This window comes from Staurois parvus, unplaced genomic scaffold (genome assembly GCF_062004578.1).
Source record: "Staurois parvus isolate SC_StPar_1 unplaced genomic scaffold, SC_StPar_1.0 ptg000022l, whole genome shotgun sequence".
Classification (NCBI taxonomy): domain Eukaryota; kingdom Metazoa; phylum Chordata; class Amphibia; order Anura; family Ranidae; genus Staurois; species Staurois parvus.
Genome location: NW_028317818.1, coordinates 6,161,435 through 6,185,500, shown reverse-complemented (window position 1 = coordinate 6,185,500; position 24,066 = coordinate 6,161,435). Strand labels below are relative to the sequence as shown.

Below are 24,066 nucleotides of genomic sequence, written 5' to 3'. Positions count from 1 at the left end.
CGGTCCAAAATGGTGGCCTTTTTCACACCTGCTGAGAGGGAGGCCAAAATTACGTACTATAAAAACCACCTATGTAGTCAGTTGGTCTCTGCCTTTGTGCGCCAACGTCCATCCTCAGACACTGTGGGCCCTGTGCGCTCGCGTTCCGCTGGCATGGCAGCAGGGGAGGGGTGGGGTGGTAGGAGCAGTGGCAGCTCCACCAGCAGCGGCTGCCTCAGTCTGCAGTCGATGATGAGTAGCTTTCTTCACCAGCGCAGTGAGGAAACTACTAACCAGCCGCAGCAGCAGCAGCAGCATCAGGTGGACCTGGAGCAGGAGCTCAAACAACAGGCTTGGGCCTACTTGGACAGCACCCTGCCAACCGAGGTAGACAATCCCCTTGACTACTGGGCAACGAAACTTGACCTTTGGCCCCAACTAGCTGAATTTGCCCTTGAAAGGCTGTCATGCCCGGCCAGTAGCGTGGCATCGGAGCGCGTGTTTAGTGCGGCAGGAGGTATTGTAACTCCGCGGAGGACACGACTGTCCACCCAAAGTGTGGAGAGACTCACGTTTGTGAAAATGAATCAGGCGTGGATTAGTCTGGATTTCAAACCACCAGTTCCTGACACAACTGACTAAATCCGCCATGAATCATGCCTCAAACATGTGCCACTTTCAGGTCTCCTCACACTGCTGGTGTGTTTAATTTTTTGACATAGGGTGCTGGCAGATTACGGGCCTCCTATAGCTGCTGCCAGGCCCCTAATCTGCCATAGGCCCCTATATACCGCCTCCTCATGCTGCTGCTAGGTCCAGAGTCTCTCATGGGTCCCTGTACGGCCTCCCATTGCTGCTGTCTCCATCGCCACACTCTGCTGCCATGTGCCACTTTCAGGTCTCTTCACACTGCTGGTGTGTTTAATTTTTTGACATAGGGTGCAGGCAGATTACGGGCCTCACATAGCTGCTGCCAGGCCCCTAATCTGCCATGGGCCCCTATATACCGCCTCCTCATGCTGCTGCCAAGTCTAGAGTCTGTCATGGGTCCCTGTACGGCCTCCCATTGCTGCTGTCTCCATCGCCACACTCTGCTGCCATGTGCCACTTTCAGGTCTCTTCACACTGCTGGTGTGTTTAATTTTTTGACATAGGGTGCAGGCAGATTACGGGCCTCACATAGCTGCTGCCAGGCCCCTAATCTGCCATGGGCCCCTATATACCGCCTCCTCATGCTGCTGCCAAGTCTAGAGTCTCTCATGGGTCCCTGTACGGCCTCCCATTGCTGCTGTCTCCATCGCCACACTCTGCTGCCATGTGCCACTTTCAGGTCTCTTCACACTGCTGGTGTGTTAAATTTTTTGACATAGGGTGCAGGCAGATTACGGGCCTCACATAGCTGCTGCCAGGCCCCTAATCTGCCATGGGCCCCTATATACCGCCTCCTCATGCTGCTGCCAAGTCCAGAGTCTCTCATGGGTCCCTGTACGGCCTCCCATTGCTGCTGTCTCCATCGCCACACTCTGCTGCCATGTGCCACTTTCAGGTCTCTTCACACTGCTGGTGTGTTAAATTTTTTGACATAGGGTGCAGGCAGATTACGGGCCTCACATAGCTGCTGCCAGGCCCCTAATCTGCCATGGGCCCCTATATACCGCCTCCTCATGCTGCTGCCAAGTCCAGAGTCTCTCATGGGTCCCTGTACGGCCTCCCATTGCTGCTGTCTCCATCGCCACACTCTGCTGCCATGTGCCACTTTCAGGTCTCTTCACACTGCTGGTGTGTTTAATTTTTTGACATAGGGTGCAGGCAGATTACGGGCCTCACATAGCTGCTGCCAGGCCCCTAATCTGCCATGGGCCCCTATATACCGCCTCCTCATGCTGCTGCCAAGTCTAGAGTCTGTCATGGGTCCCTGTACGGCCTCCCATTGCTGCTGTCTCCATCGCCACACTCTGCTGCCATGTGCCACTTTCAGGTCTCTTCACACTGCTGGTGTGTTTAATTTTTTGACATAGGGTGCAGGCAGATTACGGGCCTCACATAGCTGCTGCCAGGCCCCTAATCTGCCATGGGCCCCTATATACCGCCTCCTCATGCTGCTGCCAAGTCTAGAGTCTCTCATGGGTCCCTGTACGGCCTCCCATTGCTGCTGTCTCCATCGCCACACTCTGCTGCCATGTGCCACTTTCAGGTCTCTTCACACTGCTGGTGCGTTAAATTTTTTGACATAGGGTGCAGGCAGATTACGGGCCTCACATAGCTGCTGCCAGGCCCCTAATCTGCCATGGGCCCCTATATACCGCCTCCTCATGCTGCTGCCAAGTCCAGAGTCTCTCATGGGTCCCTGTACGGCCTCCCATTGCTGCTGTCTCCATCGCCACACTCTGCTGCCATGTGCCACTTTCAGGTCTCTTCACACTGCTGGTGTGTTTAATTTTTTGACATAGGGTGCAGGCAGATTACGGGCCTCACATAGCTGCTGCCAGGCCCCTAATCTGCCATGGGCCCCTATATACCGCCTCCTCATGCTGCTGCCAAGTCTAGAGTCTGTCATGGGTCCCTGTACGGCCTCCCATTGCTGCTGTCTCCATCGCCACACTCTGCTGCCATGTGCCACTTTCAGGTCTCTTCACACTGCTGGTGTGTTTAATTTTTTGACATAGGGTGCAGGCAGATTACGGGCCTCACATAGCTGCTGCCAGGCCCCTAATCTGCCATGGGCCCCTATATACCGCCTCCTCATGCTGCTGCCAAGTCTAGAGTCTCTCATGGGTCCCTGTACGGCCTCCCATTGCTGCTGTCTCCATCGCCACACTCTGCTGCCATGTGCCACTTTCAGGTCTCTTCACACTGCTGGTGTGTTAAATTTTTTGACATAGGGTGCAGGCAGATTACGGGCCTCACATAGCTGCTGCCAGGCCCCTAATCTGCCATGGGCCCCTATATACCGCCTCCTCATGCTGCTGCCAAGTCCAGAGTCTCTCATGGGTCCCTGTACGGCCTCCCATTGCTGCTGTCTCCATCGCCACACTCTGCTGCCATGTGCCACTTTCAGGTCTCTTCACACTGCTGGTGTGTTAAATTTTTTGACATAGGGTGCAGGCAGATTACGGGCCTCACATAGCTGCTGCCAGGCCCCTAATCTGCCATGGGCCCCTATATACCGCCTCCTCATGCTGCTGCCAAGTCCAGAGTCTCTCATGGGTCCCTGTACGGCCTCCCATTGCTGCTGTCTCCATCGCCACACTCTGCTGCCATGTGCCACTTTCAGGTCTCTTCACACTGCTGGTGTGTTAAATTTTTTGACATAGGGTGCTGGCAGATTACGGGCCTCCCATTGCTGCTGCCAGACATGTAATCTGCCATGGGCCCCCGTACCGACTCCTCATGCTGTGACGTTGCAACAAGGTGTAATTCAACCCTACATATGTTAGACCGCCTTTACGAACAGCTAAAGGCCATCACAGATTTCCTGATGTTAAAAGCGGATAAAGGTACTCCCTGTGTAACTTAGATGTCAGCCATTGTCAGCTCATGTGTGACACCTGCGCTTGCTCAGGCCCTTTGAGGAGGCCACGCTATTCGTGAGTCGGCAGGACTATGGGATGAATGAGGTCAAATCGGCCATGGGCCCCCGTACCGCCTGTTCACGCTGATGCTGGTCCCACAGTGTGACCTGGGTCCCTGTACGGCCTCCCATTGCTTCCACTCTGCCATGTACCTCTTTGAAATCTCCTCACACTCCTGCGGTTGTCCATTTTGTCATAGGTTGCTGGCAGATTAGCGGCCTTCCATAGGTGCCGCCAGGCCCCATATCGACCATGGGCCCCCGTACCTCCTGGTCATGCTGCTGCTGAGCCCACAGTGTGACCTGGGTCCCTGTACGGCCTCCCATTGCTTCCACTCTGCCATGTGCCACTTTGAAATCTCCTCACACTCCTGCGGTTGTCCATTTTGTCATAGGTTGCTGGCAGATTACAGGCCTTCCATAGGTGCCACCAAGCCCCATATCGGCCATGGGCCCCCGTACCGCCTGGTCACGCTGCTGCTGGGCCCACAGTGTGACCTGGGTCCCTGTACCGCCTCCCATTGCTCCCACTCTGCCATGTGCCACTTTCAGGTCTCCTCACGCTCCTGCTGGTTTCCATTTTGTCATAGGTTGCTGTATGGCCTCCCATTGCTGCTGCCTCCACCGCCACACTGTGGCTCCAAACACTGGTTTTGGCCCCGTGACTGGCCAAAGGAGTGAAGTGTGCAGTGATTCTAAGATCGACGGCACTCATCTGCATGTCATACTGACAGACAGTATTATTTCTCTTCCCCAGCAGACTCCAAGGGCATTTAAATTAAAGGTACAGTGTTCTGCACTAATATTAAGTCTCTCTGAAGCCTAGAAACACCCTTTTTTAAGTTAAATTCACAGCGAATTTATTCGACTCGAATCGAATATTGTCCACGAATTCGCCGAATCAGTCGAATCGAATTTTTCATTTCTTCGCTCATCTCTAATAATGACTATATAAATCTATACGTGCTTACCGATAATCAAAATATCAAATAAATCACCCAAAAAGATGAAAGACACAAAACTGTATCTATATGTATGTGCATAAAGGAATACACATACATATAATTAAATCACACGTGCATATTGTGAAGTGAAAAAATATAAATAACCATAATAATGGTACACGCAAAAAACAAAAGTCCAAAAATAAAATGTTGTAGGTGAACAAAACAGTAAACGGTGTTTCCAAATGATACTGTAAGTGACCACAGGTGAAACAAATCGTGCAGGAATCTGGGTGTATATAGATCTTATGAATCCAACCACCTTCTGGATTAGCCTCTCACCTCATCCCTTCGACCCTTGCGGGTCAAAGAGCAGTAATGGATCCCTCTCACAGATCCTCCAGGCACCAAAGCACTCCAAAACCGCTTTTCAGGATTTAATATTCCCACTCAGGCTCTTCTCCAGGAAAAGTTGAAATATCAATCTCTCAGAATGAGACAAAGGAATCCTCCCATAGTGTAGTATATTTATTATACCATAGGAACATATAATCTCTTATAAAAACGAACTTACGTAGCAGCCAGTCCACATTAGAACCTCATGCTTTCAGATGAGGATATATCTGTTGGGTGTACAGCTGGATACACAGGTGTACCAAGATGGCCGCCACGCCGGAAATACGTCACCGCGCTACGCCAACGCGTTACGTCACAATGTCACGTGACTTCATCAGGGGCCCTGATGAAGTCACGTGACATTGTGACGTAACGCGTTGGCGTAGCGCGGTGACGTATTTCCGGCGTGGCGGCCATCTTAGTACACCTGTGTATCCAGCTGTACACCCAACAGATATATCCTCATCTGAAAGCATGAGGTTCTAATGTGGACTGGCTGCTACGTAAGTTCGTTTTTATAAGAGATTATATGTTCCTATGGTATAATAAATATACTACACTATGGGAGGATTCCTTTGTCTCATTCTGAGAGATTGATATTTCAACTTTTCCTGGAGAAGAGCCTGAGTGGGAAAATTAAATCCTGAAAAGCGGTTTTGGAGTGCTTTGGTGCCTGGAGGATCTGTGAGAGGGATCCATTACTGCTCTTTGACCCGCAAGGGTCGAAGGGATGAGGTGAGAGGCTAATCCAGAAGGTGGTTGGATTCATAAGATCTATATACACCCAGATACCTGCACGATTTGTTTCACCTGTGGTCACTTACAGTATCATTTGGAAACACCGTTTACTGTTTTGTTCACCTACAACATTTTATTTTTGGACTTTTGTTTTTTGCGTGTACCATTATTATGGTTATTTATATTTTTTCACTTCACAATATGCACGTGTGATTTAATTATATGTATGTGTATTCCTTTATGCACATACATATAGATACAGTTTTGTGTCTTTCATCTTTTTGGGTGATTTATTTGATATTTTGATTATCAGTAAGCATGTATAGATTTATATAGTCATTATTATTGTCACAATTTTGATTTGAGATGTTGGATTCCACATTCACATAAATTAGTTTGAATGTAGCGCAGCATTGTTTTTGGTTTAGAGTTTAGCATATGCATAGCCAGAGATTTGAAATATAGACGTTTGGGAAGCAGAGTGTGGTGGAGGAGGATTTGGGCCGGAGAGAACTCAATATCAAGAGTAGACACCGAAGAAGTAACCCGATGTACCTCCTGCCAAAATGGCTGAACCATAGGGCAGTCCCACCAGATATGAAGAAGAGATCCAACAGGAGCCCCACATCTCCAACAATTACTAGGTCTGGATGGATCAAAATGATGGATTCTAGAAGGTGTATTGTACCAACGTGTCACCAACTTGTATCCGTTTTCTTGTGCCGAAACATTCAAGGAGCACTTATGAGAAAAGGTAAAGATTTGATCCCAATCAGAGGAAGGAAAGTCAATGTTTATGTCTCTTTTCCAAGCTTTGCTGGTGGGAAGTGAATCAGAGGTTCTGTCACCAAGAAGAAGAAGATAGGTAAATGATACTAAATGCCTCCGTGGTTCAGCCTTTGAACAGAGTGACTCGAAGGAGGTGAGAGGGCGGACCCATTTATGGTGATATGCAGGAGGGAGAAGAAATTTGAAGATAGGCCCAAAAGGGAAAGGTGAGATCACCCATAGTACTTGCCAGGGAAGAACAAGACTTCAGCTGACCTTTGTGAAAAAAGTGGTTCGCCAATACTTGACTGTGTGGCCAATATGCTGATAAAAAGGACTTATGCATACCGGGAGGGAAGTCCGGATTGAGGCGAAGAGAAATTAGTCAATTGGGGGCATCGGAAATGGAGGCCGATTTACAGGCTAAGCGAAAGGTTTTAAGGGAAGGACTGATTATTGGATGTAGGAGGAGGTCTTGAGGAATGTGTTTGGTCAGAAGCCACGGGATCGATGCCAAGGGGGAAGTGGAACAAGAGTGTTCCAGCTGGACCCACGCTTTGGTGGTAAAGTGAATATTCCAATCAATTATCCTAGTAAGATGGCAGGTCCGATTGTAAAGTTGCAGGTCAGGTAGTCCAATCCCTCCTTTAGATTTGTGGAGCACAAGTTGGGAGAAGGAAATACGTGGCTGTTTATGATTCCAGAAAAAAAGAGAGCAAATTCTTCTGCATGAAATGAAAAAGGCGGGTGGTAAATGGATAGGTAAGGTTTGAAATAGATAGAGGAGGCGCGGGAGGATATTCATTTTTAGTATAGCAGCCCTACCAAACCAGGAGAAGCATGGGCGATGCCACCTAGTTAGGTCTGCTCGGATGGCACCAAGGGTTGGAAAAAAGTTTTTGACATAAAGATCAGAGAGGTTACTTGTAAGCTGTATTCCCAGATAGGTAAGGGAGTCCCTTTCCCATTGAAACGGGAACTGTGACTGACAAAAGGAAACCAGGTCTGGAGGAAGAGTAATGTTTAAGGCATAGGATTTGGAATGATTCATTTTGAGGTTCGAGACATATTTAAAGAAGGAAAAATCCTTAAGTAGGTTGGGCAAGGTAATATGGGGCTCCATCAGAAACAAAAGAATGTCGTCTGCATAGGTAGCAAGTTTGTATTCCTTGTTTGCCACGGAAATACCCCTGATATCTGGGTTTAAGCGGAGTTTGCGTAACAATGGTTCTAGTGATATCACAAAAAGAAGCGGGGATAGGGGGCAACCTTGGCGCGTACCATTCCCAAGAGGGAATGGATGAGATAGATGCCCATTCACACAGACCTGAGCCGTTGGACCAGATTACAGTGCCATAATGAAATTGAGCATGGTGTCCCCTAAACCAATCGCCTGTAGGGATGCCTTTAAGTAATCCCAGGACACCCTATCAAAAGCCTTCTCGGCATCTAGGGAAAGAATAAATCCTGGACTGTGAGAATCGTGAAGTCGGTGGAGAAGGTTTAGAGCCTTGATGGTGTTATCCCTTGCTTCCCTTCCCGGGATGAAGCCCACTTGGTCAAGGTCAATCAGGGAAGGTAACAAAGGAAGGAGACGGTTGGCTAGGATCTTTGTGTAGATTTTGATGTCACGTTCAAAAGAGAGATGGGTCTATAATTGGTAACCAAAGTGACATCTTTACCTTCTTTGGGGATGACAGTGATATGAGCTTCCATGAGGCGATGATGTTGCTTGGAGGGTGAAGAGAAAGTGTTGAAGGCGGAGAGGAAGGGTCCACTCAAAATATCTAGAAACTCCTTGTAATATGCCACAGAAAGACCATCAGGGCCCAGGCTTTTACCAGGTTTCATTTGCTGGACGGCTCGGGAGAGTTCCTTCGCCGTGATATGATGTTATAATCCTGAACAGTATCATCAGGTACAGTGGAAGGACTACAGAGGCGAAGAAAGTCAGAGATTAGGGTGTCTCTAGGCTTATTGGCCTCAGAAGGGCGACGTTCTGGAGGGAGATTGTATAATGTTTTGTAGTATTGCTCAAAGTGAGATGCTATATCCGCGTTTGAGGTGGCCAAAGAGCCATCCGAGCCCCTAATCTTGTGAACCGTTAAACTCAACTTTTTTGTCTGGAGGGATCTGGCTAAGAATCTTCCGCTTTTGTTAGCAAACTCATAAAAAAGTTTTTGCGACAGAATGAATCTGTGCTTAGCTGCCTTGCCTAGTTTGTTTAAGAGCTGTGTGCGAGTGTTCGTAAGATCAGATAAAGTTGAGGCGGCCTGATTATGTTTGTGCACCTCTTCCAGGAATTTAATGTGATCTAAGAGTTGTTGTAAGCAAGTCTGTCTCTCTTTTTTATGTTTTGTGGCCATAGCTATTAGGACTCCTCGAATGACGCATTTATGTGCCTCCCATTGAGTTAACGAAGAGGTATCTGGAGTTTGATTGTTCGAAAAGTACTCCGTTAATTGGGAGCGAACCTCTGCTTCATTGGCCAAGTCAGAAAGAAGAGAGGCATCCAAACGCCAAATCTTAGAACGGGAATGTTTCTCCGTAATCGTAATGTCATAGTGATAGGGTGATGATCAGAGAGGATCATTGGTTCGATGGAGGAATCATGAAGGAAAGAGATGTCAACTTGCGTGATGAAGAGGTAATCGATTCTGGAATATTTGTTGTGTGGAGGGGAGAAAAATGTATAGTCTTTGACATTTGGGTGGAGGACTCGCCAAGAGTCGTGAAGTTGCAGATCTTGAAGTTGAGTGTGAATCTGTCTAATGGATTTATATGGCAAGAAAGAGCTTCCCGAGGAAGAGTCCAATAAAGGGCATAGTGGAACGTTAAGATCACCTCCCAAGATTAGGATACCCGTCTGGAATGGAGGCGAGTGAAGAGGTAATGGAGCGGAAAAAGGATACCTGTCTAGTGTTGGGTGCGTAAAGATTTGCTAAAGTGATGGTCCTATTGGCAAAATTACCTTTTAGAAACAGGAATCTACCATCTGGAAGAGACTCCGAGATAGCCAGAGGGAGGTGCTTTGCAATCAAAATGGCAACGCCTTTAGATTTAGCATGAGGGTTAGGAGCATGATAAACTGTCGGAAAATGGGAGTTGGTAAGCTTGGGTATTGCATCGTGACGAAAGTGCGTTTCCTGAAGAAAGACAATATCCTCTCTCTGTTTAAAAAGGTGCAAAAGCAGGAGAGAGCGCTTTTCAGGGATATTCAGACCCTTCACATTAATAGACAGAACTTTCAGCAAAAGATGTCCTGACAGGGAGTTGAGAGAAGGCATGTCCAGGAGAGTAAAGGGAACCTAAAGGGATGGGAAAAGGGAGTAAGAAAAAAAAAGGGGGATGGAGGGGGAAGGAGAGAAGAAGGGGGTAGAGGGGAAGAAAAAGAAAAGAAATAAAAAAGAAGAGGAAATGAGGGGATAAAAGAGAGAGAGAGAGAGAGATAACCGGCAGTGGGGGTAGACCAGCTGACCCACCAAGATGTAGGAAGGAGGAAAGAAGAACAAGAAAGAAGAAGGGGTAGGAGGGAAATAGCAAAAAGAGGAACAAGGAATGAAAGGAGATGAGAAGCAGAGGACAAGGGAGTAAAGACGGCCGGAAAAAGTTCAGCGAGAGCTCTCAAAGCCTGCTGTGTGGGAAACGCGGTGGACTTAGATCCAAAATGAAAGAGTCCGCCGGGCCAAGGACCTTAAAAAAATGCAAGAATCGGGGAGGGAGGGTGAGCACAATTTCTTTGAATGAAGATATAGATGGGGGCACAACCGCCATCGTCCAACATAATGGGTGAGGTAAGACACAGCAACAAGCTTAGGGATATCAGAAGGAAAATGTAACAAATGTCATGAGGGCAAGGAGACCGAATATATATCATTAGGGCGTATCGTGGTGGAAGCATTGTATGTAGGGAAATGAGAAAATGCACATCTAAGTGGAATGCAGTCGTGGCATGATCCTAGAGTTATGGGCAGAGTTGTGGTATCATAGGTGTGGCGTGGTAGGGCCAGTGTGCGAGTCCATGCTGAAAATAAAACATCAGTGAAAGCCAGATGGAAAACCTGCATATCATTAAGATGAAAAGCAAATCGTATCATAATCTGTTTAGGGCAAAAACATTGCAACATCACAGAACAGCAGGGCAACCATTCAGAAAAAAAAAAGCAACTATCAAAGGAAACAGTTGGGAAAAATGAGACATAGTACACAATTTCTTTTTGGAACCCTAAGGTATCTCTTATCTGTCCTAACTCTTCTCTTCCCGCCCTCCTCCCAAAAACGCAAACCATCCATCTCCCACCCCGCTCCCGCAGGACTCCACGACATTCTAAAAATCAAGTAGCACTTTGTGTCTGAAAAGAAAAAATAGCGGTAGCTAGACAAGGGGAGAGGGGAGAGGACGGGACTGGGGGGGAGCTCAGCAGAAGCTCCAAATGATGGTTTCAAAACCTGTAACCAGTAAATGTGGTTTAGATGGGTGTTATGACATGAGGTGGAGGAGGGGGCCGGACCCCACAGGGAACAACACCTGGAAAGTTTAACAAGGTGATACTTGATTTCAAACAGATATGTAACATAATAATAGTATGGAAATGACAGCCCGGGTCCTGTATCCCTTCCTCCCCCCAACCCAGTCCTCCTCCGCCATCCCACACTACCCCTGGAAAAGGTATAAAGGCGAGCTGGAGTATGAAGCCTCTCACAGTAAACTCTGATGAAGAACAGTAGGGATCATGGTCAGGGAAATACAGACAATATGTAATGGAGGGCATGGAAATCACCCCTGACCACTGCAAGACCAACAAAAGACCCCTGGGAGGCCATACAACCAAACAGGGGCCAGGCATAGAGGGTCTTAAGATCCATACTCTCCAGAGACTCTACGCAGCAGACAAATCAGCATATACATTACAAACAGGGCTAGAGAAAGACTGTAGGACCATCCCCCAGGCTTCCATCAGAGGTAGTGAAAATGCAGAAATAAAAAAGGTTGGTGACATGAAGGGTGCCTGCAGAGGTACATCAGGACTGGCAGTCCATTGGAGAAGCTGAGACAGAGAGGGAAAAGGTCTTCATGATCGATGAGGCGAATTTGGCAACATCTGCAGGGGCATCAAAAGACCTGGACCAGGGCGGATGGGTTAGAGAGCAGAAAGTGAAAGGGTGAAGGTGTACAGTTAAGGGGCCAAATAGGACCCGAGGTGCTACCGGCATGGTCCTGGAGTCGGATGGGAAGGATCTGGTAAGATCATAGTCTGGATAAGTATTGCTGATGAGAGAAAGTCAGGGAAGAGATCTAAGAAAGTCCTTTAGGCATCATGGCAGGGTCTGCAATGTGCAGGAGAGGCCGTCGGGCTGTTGCTGGTAGTGGAGCCTCTGGCAGGAAGTCTTGGAGGAGTGCAAGGGACCGATTGACGGCGGCAGAGATGCGGGCCTTGCCAATCCATGTCACTTGGTACTCGACCAGATTCAGTAGCATTTGGAAGACGCAGAGATCTGTACCAATCTGGAAGCTCAACTAGAGGAATGTCCAGTGCGGAACAGAAGCTGGGGAGATCCTCTGGAACTCGCATGTAGGCTGTGCGCCCCTGAGCTTGAGCGGAGAGACAGAATGGAAATCGCCACCTGTATGGTATGTTATGAGAGCGAAGTGTGTCCAGCAGGGGGCGAAGCTCTCACCTTTGTTGCAAGGTTATGGAGGAGAGGTCCTGGAACAGGTGTATCTCATTACCCTGAAATAAAAGGCGTCTTCTTTCTCTGGCCCTTCTGAGAATGGCTTCTTTGATTGGAAAGCTGACCAAGCAACACACCACATCTCTTGGGGGGTCAGAATCTCTGCCTCTGGAGCGAAGATCCAGATCAATGAGTGCAGCAGGTGGACGGCCCAGCAGATCATTGAAGATCGCAGTTACTGTTTTGGGGATGTCGCTCGGCTCCACAGATTCAGGCAAGCCACGCAATCTGAAATCACGGATATGAGATGTGTGCGGTACTGACAACTGCTGTATCTCCACTATGGCATCAGCATTAGATCTGCTTGTGAATTCCACCTCCTCTATTCTTGTACTTAACAAATGAAGGTCTTCCCTTGGGTCACTGAGGGCTGTGGTAAAAGTAGCTTTAATGTCAGCTGCAACTGCCTTCAGATCTCTTAAAGAAAGTGTATGAGTGTCTGAAGAGAGATCATGCTGTGGGACAGATTCCATGTCAGCCCCAGTGTCTGTGCTCTGTACACCCTGAGCACATGTTTCTGTTGTGGAGGGAGGAGGGGGGGAGAGGGGGATGCTGCATGTGGCCTGTCCCTCTGCTGGGAGCTGAACAGCTCCTGAATATGTCTGGATTGCTGGGGGTTATGTGCCCACGGAGAGCAGGAACGGGAGTCGGTGACCTTCCGGTCCGCTTTCCCCATCATGTAATGGCTCTGTCTCACCCGCTCCTCTGCTAATATCGATGCAAGGTCTCAGGCTGGCAGTAGCTCCTGTATCACATGACCATCTTGGATCTCAGCAGACCACGCCCCCTATATTCCCACTTTTACTAATATCTTTTCTCCCCTGTTGGTTTACCCTGTATAATTGGTACAGTGTACTAATTGAGTCAAAAGGAGTTGATTTACTAAAGCTAAAGAGTGAAACATCTGGTGCAGCTGTGCATGGTAGCCAATCAGCTTCTAACTTCAGCTTGTTCAATTAAGCTTTGACAAAAAAAAAAACCTGGAAGCTGATTTTGCATCTTCAATTTTAGTAAATAAACCCCACAGTCCTGTGTACTATTATTGACTGCTTTATCAGTTTTGGAAGCTTTGTAGACTGTTTCTGAAGAACTTAATGCTGTTACAATATAATAACAGATGACCTTAGATTTTTAATGCTGTAAAATTGGACACTTTCATTTATGACTCTAAAAGGGCATTTTCACTTTTGCAGTCAAATTTGATAAAAAACCCTCTAAATATGTATTTTTTTAAATATGTCTTACCTTTCAGGTGTTTATAAGGGAAAGGTGTCACGGCTGATTCTGAGAATTGCTGGACTGCCCCCCCCCCCCCCCCATGAAGTGAGCTATACCTTATTTTTTAAGTAAACATGTAACAAATATGAAGTAGGTTTAATCTGAATGGCTGCAAACACAAATAATATGTACAATATACGTATATATATTGGTAGTGGAGTATACACACACAGTTTGTTCACTTAGCAAAGTGAATTTTTACTTTGAAATGTGGAGGCTACCTTTGCAAATATTCATCACATGCAAGAAAAAAAAAATGTTTTTTGCTTTCATATGATTGGATGATTTATATGAACCTGGTTCATCCGTTTTCACTGAATTAAGTGAATATTAACACTGCAAAGAGAACATTTACTTTGCTACTTGAATAGTCTCTATTTCTTTAGAAAATCAGCTGAAATTAGTTTAGATACTTACTCCAAACATCTGTCTAAGATCTGGATCTCTAAACCTGAAAGGAATATTTGAAACATGGAGTCTCTTCGGCTGTGTTTTGTTTTCCGTGTTTTCAGAAGACTGTGTCTGTTGTTGGCCATCAGTCTGTGCTGAGTCATCTGTTTGCTGAAATGAAAAGAAAAAGATTTAATGAAAACTGTAATTGTTAATCACATTTGCATAATTTATCCATTTTAGAAATTCAGCAGCATGGATAAATTTCAAAATCATAGACAAAATGAATGAGAACTAATGCTAATTGTTTGTAAAATAAAGCATGCAGAAATGCTTTGTTTTATATTTATGCACTATGAACATATTACACATAGCTTTACACAAAATATTCACACATTTACATACCAATTAAGCATCTCCTTTGTTCACAATATCTGACTAATATAATCCTGACTTTAGACAAAAGGCAGAGTTGCAGCATTATTTTACCTGTACAAATTATTTAAAGACTTCCCTGGAATGGAATCACAATTTATTAAAATTGTTGTTATTGCCAACATTTTTACATAGGAACTGAGGAATGTATGTATAAAACATTTGCACAGCAATTCCACAGTCAAAGCATATGTACATTTATCCTGTGCAAATGGGACAAAAAAGTGAAAGCTATGCAAGGGGCTAAATATCCTAGAATTTTCCTCTAATATGTACATGCACTTTCACTTGGCAAATTGCTATGCATTTTTTTGTAAATACACCACTGAGTGTTAGGTATTGAATGCTGTCTGTCGACATCCAATATCTCTTCTGGTGACCATTTTCACCAGGAAAGAAAATAAGGAGTTGTCCTCAGAACAGGAGATAAAGATAAATCATTCAAGAGGGATATGTGTTCTAGGAAGAACTGTTTAAAAGGTGAATTCCCCTCTGTTTGGTATATTTTCTCTTACTTTCTTTTGCGACTGTGGGACAAAAAGTGAAAGGGAAAGTTCCCCAATATAATAATGTAACCTAGTGACTATATTAAGAGGACAGTCTACCACACCAGGTCAAGAACTACATGAAACATGTACATCAAAGTTGGTAGTACATATAATCCAAAAGAGAGAGCAGCACTCAAGTCCTGAGGAAGATGAGCTTGTGCCTTGTAGAAACGTTGAAATAACATTTTCATTGTGTGTTCACCACTCAAGACCAGTGAGTGCTGCTCTGTTTTGGATTATATATCTATATATACATAGTTCAGATTATTATTTCACTCTTTTGAGCAGGAGTATTCAATGTAGTTTTTAATTTGCTTTTTTAAACAATCTCTATGTATCTTAAGCTCTCTTTTTTATGTAATTATAAACAAGACAATTGGTTTGGTCCTTGACTACATAAAGCTGTGTATACATGGGCAGATCCCCACATCCACACAAGTATTGTGGATACAGGGATTTCTCCCGTGTGCTATTGTATTCTGGCTCTGGGGACTTCCCCCCATCAGAATACACAGATTGGAGCTGCAGCCATTGGCTCTAAGCACTGATCGAATGCTATTTTTCCAGCAGAACCATTTGACAGAAGCCTGTCTAACGAATGGCTCCTGTTGAACAGACAGGGGTACACACCAACTGAAATGTGGCCACTTCCTGCTGATCCAGCCAATTTGCGGTCTGTGTATAATAAGGTTAAGGCTTGTATGGTTTGAAATTAGTTTAAAAATAGAAGCAAATGACTAATAATTTTGCAGGTATATATAATGACAATCTCCCCTCATTATCTTATGTGTTTTATTCAACTACTGAAAGTCTTAAACAAAATGAATTTTGTTATAATATATAAACTATAACTACCTAACTTATAGCACACACTTTTTAAAAAATGATGGTTAACAAACTTAATACAGTACAGTATCATTTGTAATCAAATAAAATCAAATAAAACAAAGCAGAAGTTCCTTTATAATAACAAACTCTTTTTTGCCTATGTTTGCTATATGTGGACATACTGTATGTTGTAATATACATAGGCTATATTTATTGAATATTTATTGAATAGGCAAATCAGGAAGCACTCATCTATTTAGAGTTCCCTTCAAGTGCCATCTATTCACAAGCATTTGCCCTGCAGATTCATGTAAGTTACACTAGGAATCCATGGAGAAAGCCTACGGTCATAGGTGCACAAAGATTTTAGTCTGCCATCTTTGCTTGCATAGCATGAAATGTGCAACAAACGTGTGCTTCAATGGACTTTCAGGACTGTATGGATGCCCTAAAGGAACTGAGAATGTTAAAAATCTAGGGTGACAGCTGTAACAGTTGTTGCATGCTGGATTATTTATTAAACAATGGGAAATTAGGATATGCAGTGATGTGTGCCATATATAACTTGATCCTGTAAAATTGCAATTTAATTCTTTATAACTACAGTGAAAAGTCTGGTGTGGTCCTGGCAGACTATTTGACATTTTGTACCTATTCATCTATTAAATGAGACATGTTAATTTCTACATGTCACAAGTTCCTGGACATTTGGCCTACAATAAACAACACAAAAATACTTAAATCACTGTGACAAATTTATCTTTAGAAAATAAAATACTGTACAATCCTTCCTCAATCCACAAAGGCAATTTGCAATGTACCAAAACCAAGCATCTCATGAAACAAATTCTATTACATTCATTACCTTGGTGACAGAATATTCTACCTGTCTGTCATATCTGTCTGAAAATACGGTTCCCTAACAGCAATTGTCTGGTCTTTTTCTGCAGTATTCCAACTCCTATTATATAATAATCCCACTACATATCTCACTACCTCTGACCTTACACCTCTGATGTCAGTTGAATGGGAATATTTTTTAGGTTGTTCCAGTTCAGCACTTAACCTTATTGTAATTCCACTGCCTATAACTAGAGCCTAATCTTTCCTATCTCTCAATCTATCTTTGTAATGGCTTTGTAACTGCTTGCACAATGACCAAAAACTTCTCCTTGTGATAATAATGCTTCTCAGTTTTGATGATTACAAGAAAATTGGGAAAATTAGAATAAGCAACCAATTAACATCTTTTGCTGTAATTTCCATCTTAGAATTGATGTTTCAGGAGCACTTACATTGTACATGATGTGCATTAGACCAGTGGTTCTCAAACAGTAGGCCATGGCCTCCCTCCTTCCAGGCCAAGGCTGTCCACTTTCTTACATTAGGCCTCATGTACACAGCTACTCCTAAACATGAGATTAGGAGCTTTTATTTATTTTTTTCCAAAACCCCCAAACTTAACTCAATAAAAAGCTTATGTCTCCATAGGCTTTTATCAGAGTTTAGCAGCAGCAGTTAACTGTCCCTCTCTTGGTTTTTTCCAAGAAATGCAAAACATGGTAAAAACATATATAAACACATGTAAACATCCTTAAGCGCTAGCTGTGTTTAGTGATTGGGTGTTTATTCATTTCAATGGCAAGTACTCTAGCCAATAAAGTGAATAAATGTTTAAGCACTAAACGCAGCTAAATGCAGTACTGCATTTACATATGTTTTTTGCCGCGGGTAGATGTTTTCAGCAGCCAGGAGAGCTTGGCATCCAAGGGAGCTTAATATACATGTAGCCTAACCATGGAGAAACGAACAAAGCTTAAATAAGTGTTTAACTCTTTGCTGCTGAGCCAACAAAATGTATGCATTGCCCATTTTTTATAATCACAATATGGTTGTTTTTTGATGAACAGTCAGGCTGAAGGAAGGCGAGAGATGAGAACACAGACAGACTGAGGAAGAGACAATGAATTAGAGAGTGAAATAATATGAGGCTGAAAGAGAGAGCAGAAGAAAGAAGGAGATAGGGAAAAAGAGATAAAAATGAAATAGAGGGTGAAAGACAGAGTTAGAGAGAATGAAAAGGCAAAAAAAGTGAAGGAGAGATTGAGGGAGAGAGAACCAAAGGGAAGGAAAGGAAGAGATATAGAGAAGGAGGAAAGGAAGGACACAAAGCGAGAATAAAAATATAAAGCTTTAATTAGACTTAAATAATATAAAAATTTCAGCATTCCATATTTTTGACCGATTACTCCCCTTTTATTCATTTTAAACATGATAAAAAGAATATAATAGGATGGTATAGTCATTATACTGTTTTACTTATGTGCTATAATATTATTATTTAATGTGCTAGTAAAGGATCACTGAAAAGAGGAAAGAACAGAATGGCTCTGGTTTAATTTGTCCTTTTGTTAAGGTACTGCATGTGCAATGTTATGTAATATATATTGTAATATCCCACACACAATTTTTCCAAAATAATTACACATAGGGATTGATTTACTAACATTGGCGAGTGCAAAATCTGGTGCAGCTCTGCATAGAAAACAATCAGCTTCCAGGATTAATTGCCAAAGTTCAGTTGAACAAACTGAAGTTGGAAGCTGATTGGCTACCATGCACAGCTGCACCAGATTCTGAGTGCTCCTGTTTTAGTAAATCTCCCCCATTTTGTGCCTTCCAGAAAATTGTGTATGTCAGTTTACAAATCTGTAAAATTACCTAATTATTTATCATATTTAGCCATTAATTAGCATACATGTTCTTTCTAAGAAAAAATCCAATAACAAGATGAGCTGTATAACACACTGTACCCATTTTTCCAGTACAAGACAGTCATTAGTTTTGGTTCTGTGAATCAGCATAATGTGCACATATTGTTGAACTCATGTTTAATATTATGGTAGATGATGATTTTTTTATCAGTAAGTTTGAACATTTTTACATATAGAAAAATACTGGGGGGTGTCAGGAGTCTTTGACATGCTTCCAGTGGGTCTTAGAAACAGGAGTAGTTTAACGTGCTTCAAATTCAGATTTACTCTTTTTTCAAGCAAGCAGATTCTTGCTTTGTATATACTGTGTATATCACTTAGTTGTTAGATTACACATGGGATCTTAACAAGTGAGGAGTTGTGTAGAAGACAGTTAGACAGATGTACACTATTATGTCACTGTATCGGTGAATGTTTTTACTTTGTTGCATTCAGATGCCTCATATTCTCCTTGGTGTGGGTAATATTCAAAAAATATGACATAACTGCTGAGTAGTAATGCCATCTGTGAGAGAAAAGCATTTATAAAAGTAAGGCTTTAACTTATGCTTCCAGAGCAATGACACTTCACCTGTGAAAATGTAACATTTTGAAAAATGACAAGGCCGAGTATGTCACATTGTCACAAGATTAAGTGTATGAAACTGTTCCATAACATGTTTTATACTTCACATTGAAGAGAAAACATAGCTAGATAAATGATTGAACACACTGAAAACTTTTTGTTTGCTTCTTTGTACTACTATATGTGATTTATGATTGATTTGTACACAGTGATGTACAACCTACTTTAAATAAAAAAAATGACAGTTGCTCTGGAATTCTATAACCAGTATATAGTCATTCATCTGAGTAAACCATTTATAAAAACATTTTCAGCCAGCATGCTTAGAAATGTTGTTTGATACATTAGGATGTTTTTTTATGTGCACATGTAATAATAAAAAAAAAATCATGTTTTTTTTTTTACAGTACATGTTTGCCACTTGTATCACCAATGAATTTTGTAACTCTTGAAGTGTGACTTATCATTTGTCATTTTCATCAAAAAGGTCATGTCCACTCATTTTCTGCATGACTCTCTTCAGATCTTCTTGTGCTCAGCTGAGATTAACTTTCTAATTTAAAATCCAGACAAACAAGTATTTATATTAGAACATTATTGATGAGCAACGTCTGGGGAGCTATGGGCACTGTATCAGTCACTCATTGTGTAGCTACTGTGACAAGAAAATCACTTACTCATAAGCATATAGAGTGTTCATGAAATTGCTTGGCTCATGAAACTGCCTGTTTTTAATAAGAAAAAAGAAGCATGTGTATGATATATCCCAAGAACCTGACATAATTTAATATCACATGTTACAATCTAAAATGTAAAACAGCAAGAATATTCAAACGTTTTTTTCCCCTATTGCTTTAAGATTACGTTGGGGCTAGGAGTTATATTGTAAAATAGTCCAAAGTTAAAAAAAAAAAAGCTAACCTGGCACTTTTCTTTGCTTTAACAATTCAGGGTTTTATGAATTAATTATATTAAATTAAATATGTAAAAACACAGATTTTGTAAATCCCAGCTACTAGTTGGCATAGCAAGGTACATTCAGGAAGAAATTTCCAAAACCCAACTTGGTAAGAACACATCATATATAGCAAATAAATTCAAAAGCATCCTATTGTTCTAAAAAGGGCAACAAACCCGACATGTGTATGGAAGTTAAGATGTCAATCAAATTAATAATTTTACATAGACTGTCACCATCCATCCATCAGTGGGGAATACATCCCATTTGATCATGCTAAATTATAGTGATCAGCAAGGTGTTAATCCTGCCCACAAGGATCTTTGCTAGCAATTTTGGGAGAGATTTACAAAAATTGGTGCACACAGAATTTGGTGCAGTTGTGCATAGTAACCAATCAACTTCTAAGTTTAGCTTGTTAATTTAAACATTTACGCTTCAAAAAAACCTAGAAGCTGATTGATTACTATGCACAGCTGCACCAGATTCTGTGTGTACCAGTTTTTGTAAATCTCCCCCTTTATGTCTACATTAAGTAGAGATATCGATCTGTAATTATTGGGGTCCAAACTTTCCTTGTTTGATTTTTGGACCATTGGAATATACTAGTTGATGGATTGCATCAATTAGTTAATGTTATCCAAGCAGGGTGGTCACTATAGGAATATAAAAGGTCTGGTGTGTTTATCGTATAATAAGAATCTATGGTAATTTCAACTTCATAAATTGAGCCATGCAAAATGAGTTATCTAAGAACCAGCAGACACAAATGCTCCTGCGCTTGGGGATGGACTCGATACAGGCTACAACTACATCAAGAATGTCCTGGAACATGCACACCTTGCAGCCCTCAATAGACCGGGGTAATCCAAATATACTGAACATTTTTTATGGTAATGCATTAGGCCCGTGCACCCTCTGTTTGTTCTTTCCTCAAAATTAGTTATCTACCTGTATGGTCTTCTATCTTTTTATTACAAACAAAGGTTTTCTTGACAACAGTGAGAATGCCTCACTTTTTTTGTTTAAAATTATTATTCTAAATTTGGGAATATTAAATATATATATATTATATAGTATAGTGGAGCAATGTGAGAAAACAAAAAACAACAGCAAAAATTCAAATAAACAAAAATCATTAAATCACCTTTAACCCCCCTGGCAGTCTACTCAATCAATATTTTTGAATGCCAAAGTGGTACATTGTTTTTCATGGAAATTTGTCGCTTTATATTGTAGGCCTGTAATTCTTAGGAATAACTCACTTAAATCTGTCCAAACAAGAGTCTAGTAAACATCTCGGGCATGATAAAGTTTGAAACACAAAATCATAAATTATAATATAATAAATAATTATAAAAAATAATAATAAATTTAATTCAATAATGTAATCAAAGCAAAAACATGAAAATTTGAAATAGAGCACCACATTCGCACATCGCTGAGCAAAATCACAGGGTTGGTATCCCCTCTGATGATGTGCTTGGGCACGAAAGGCCTTAGGAGGAACCGACAGAGCATGACGTCATCTCCCGCCCGGAGCCACGAGATAGCCCGGCGGCCATTTTAACTTAGGGATTCCTGTAGTGTGTGTTTACCACCACCGGAAGGACGGAGCTCTGGATCCTGGCTGATTACCATACCATCTGTAAAGGGGATCTCCGGACTTCTCTCATACATCTCCAGGCTGAATGATTTACAGAGTTGGAGCTTATTCTCTTCATTTCCATAAAGATTCCAGGGGATATTTATTATATGCGCATTTCCCATGCGCGTCCGGTGAGTGCGCACTCTTTCCATTGTCTCCGGGCTTTATCAGCTATTCCTTGGGATTCGTTAATACATACATCCATTTAATTATTACGGACTTTTTTCGTTTGTATTTATTATTTTTTAGCGCTGCACTCTGTTTTTATCTAAAATCACAGAATCGTTTTCAGTGTCTAATGATGAATTTCTCCACGAATCACTATTACTCAATTCTGCAAGTGATTCTAATTCACTATTGCTGTTTTCTAGCTGGTCTAAAACCGATTTTGACCTAAAGGGACACTTTTTGGATGCCATGGATGTTCTCAAGTTTCCAGGCAGAAAGAGCAATAAAAAGTGCAGGCAGGGCATTGGACAAAGCACTAGGGGCAAAACTGAGGTGAAATGATTTGATACAGTAATGTAATATTAAGAGTGTGTGTATGTAAAATTTTAACTTTCTTGAATCTCTCCCCCGTACGTCTCGAAGCTCGCAGGGAACGGAACTCGGAAGATGGATGCCAGCATCGGCAGGCGGACATGGCCAGGGGACACAGCGGGAGGACCTCGCAGGATTGTGGGACAAGGTAAGGCTCGAGGGATAGCTGCAGTGTAATCCCGAGTGTTGCTCGGGGTTACTGCTTCTGGTACTGAAATTAACCCCCAGCTACAGTCAGGATTACCTTCAGGAAAGTTAAAGTGCTTAAATATTCATATGATAATAGACCAACATAAATATAGTCCCAAACTGTGTTTAACAAATTGTCCCACTTGCTGGAAACTAATTGATATTGCGTGACATCCAACGGAAAATAATCCACCATTGCTCTGTTCAAACTTCACCTTATGTCCACTACTTCATCACAATAGTGAAACATAAAAAAGTGATGGCAGAAAAAGACTGAGTGGTCCATCAAGTCTGTCCGTTTTTTTTTTTGGGGGGGGGGTTGTTTATCTGTTTTGAGTTTTTGTTTATTGTTTTTGTATTTTTGGGGGGGGTTGTTTTTGTTTTTTTGGTCTTATTATCTTATAGTAAGGGTAGGTGAGATTGCAGTAAATTAAGGGAAAGAACAGTGAATGCCCTGCATTTGCATGTTGGGAGATCTTGCATTAAAAAGGACCTTAGCACAAGGCAAGAGCTTCAGTTGTTGAAAGACAAATAGATCCATAAGAAAGCATTCTAAATTCTGCCCAGCACCATAGAGCTTGATTGGCATTTGCCATTGAACACCAGAATGTGACAAGCATGAAAGGGTCTGGAGAAGCCATGGAGAACGTTATGCTGCCTGTAACATCATTCAGAATGACCTTGGTGGGTCATGGTGGTGGGTCAGTGATGGTCTGGGGAGGCATATCCATGGAGGGATGCACAGACCTGTACAGGCTAGACAGGCTAGACAATGGCATCCAATTGACTGCCATTAGATATCAGGATGAAATCCTTGGACCCATTGTCAGACCCTACGCTGGTGCAGTGGGTCCTGAGTTCCTCCCGATGCACGACAATGCCTGGCCTCATGTGGCAAGAGCACGCAGGCAGTTCCTGGAGGATGAAGGAATTGATACCATTGAATGGCCCCCATGCTCACCTGACTTAAAAATCCAATAGAACACCTCTGGGATATAATGTTTCAATCCATCCAACGCCACCAGGTTGCACCTCAGACTGTCCAGGAGCTTAGTGATGCCCTGGTCCAGATCTGGGAGGTAATAGCCCAGGACACCATCCATCATCTCATTAAGAGCATGCCCTGACATTATCAGGCATGCATACAAGCACATGGGGGCCATATAAACTACTGCGTACCATTTCGAGTTTCTGCAATGAAATTTCAGCAAAATGGACTAGCCTGCTGCATCATTTTTTCACTTCGATTTTTGGGGTGTCTTTGAATTCAGTCCTCTGTAGGTTTATAATTTTTATTTCCATCAAATGATGGGGCATCCTTATGTTCCTAACACATTACCCAGTCCATATCAGTATAGATATCCAGCATGATATTTTTCCCCTTTGAGATCTGATGTGTTTTCAAAGTGTCCCCACAGTGGATAATGTGGGATATCCCACTTGGGGTATGTACAACCACTACTGCAGAGCAAGAAGGGTTAAGCCTTCTGTGACCAGTGGCTGTGGGCAGTAGAAGCCCAAAATGTCACAAAGATACTGTAGGTACTGAAGCTGGAAGCTGAAGAAAACCAGTCTGCAGTGTGCCCAAACATGAAGGGTGTGAAATAAGATATGATCAAACTGCTACTGCAACTGGCTGTGGATGAATTAGTTGCAGGCAGAGCCCTGCTTGCAACACATATGCAGCTAGAAACTGCAGCAACAAATGGGCAATTGAGAAAATATATGTGGGTGTCAAACAGCCAATTTAAAACAACCAGACTGAATTACTAAATAAGCTGAAT

At 42.9% G+C, this 24,066-nt stretch overlaps 1 protein-coding gene across 4 annotated transcripts in view; it reads right to left on the bottom strand.

Moving 5' to 3' along the window:
- The window catches only part of RBFOX1 (RNA binding fox-1 homolog 1), a 1,043,447-nt gene that overhangs the window by 357,388 nt on the left and 661,993 nt on the right, over window positions 1–24,066 (bottom strand). For all 4 annotated transcript variants that reach the window (XM_089692050.1, XM_089692041.1, XM_089692066.1 and 1 more), the window contains exon 3: window positions 13,825–13,968. In XM_089692050.1, coding sequence (XP_089548176.1) covers window positions 13,825–13,968 — 144 coding nt within the window. The remainder of the gene's footprint in view (window positions 1–13,824; window positions 13,969–24,066) is intronic.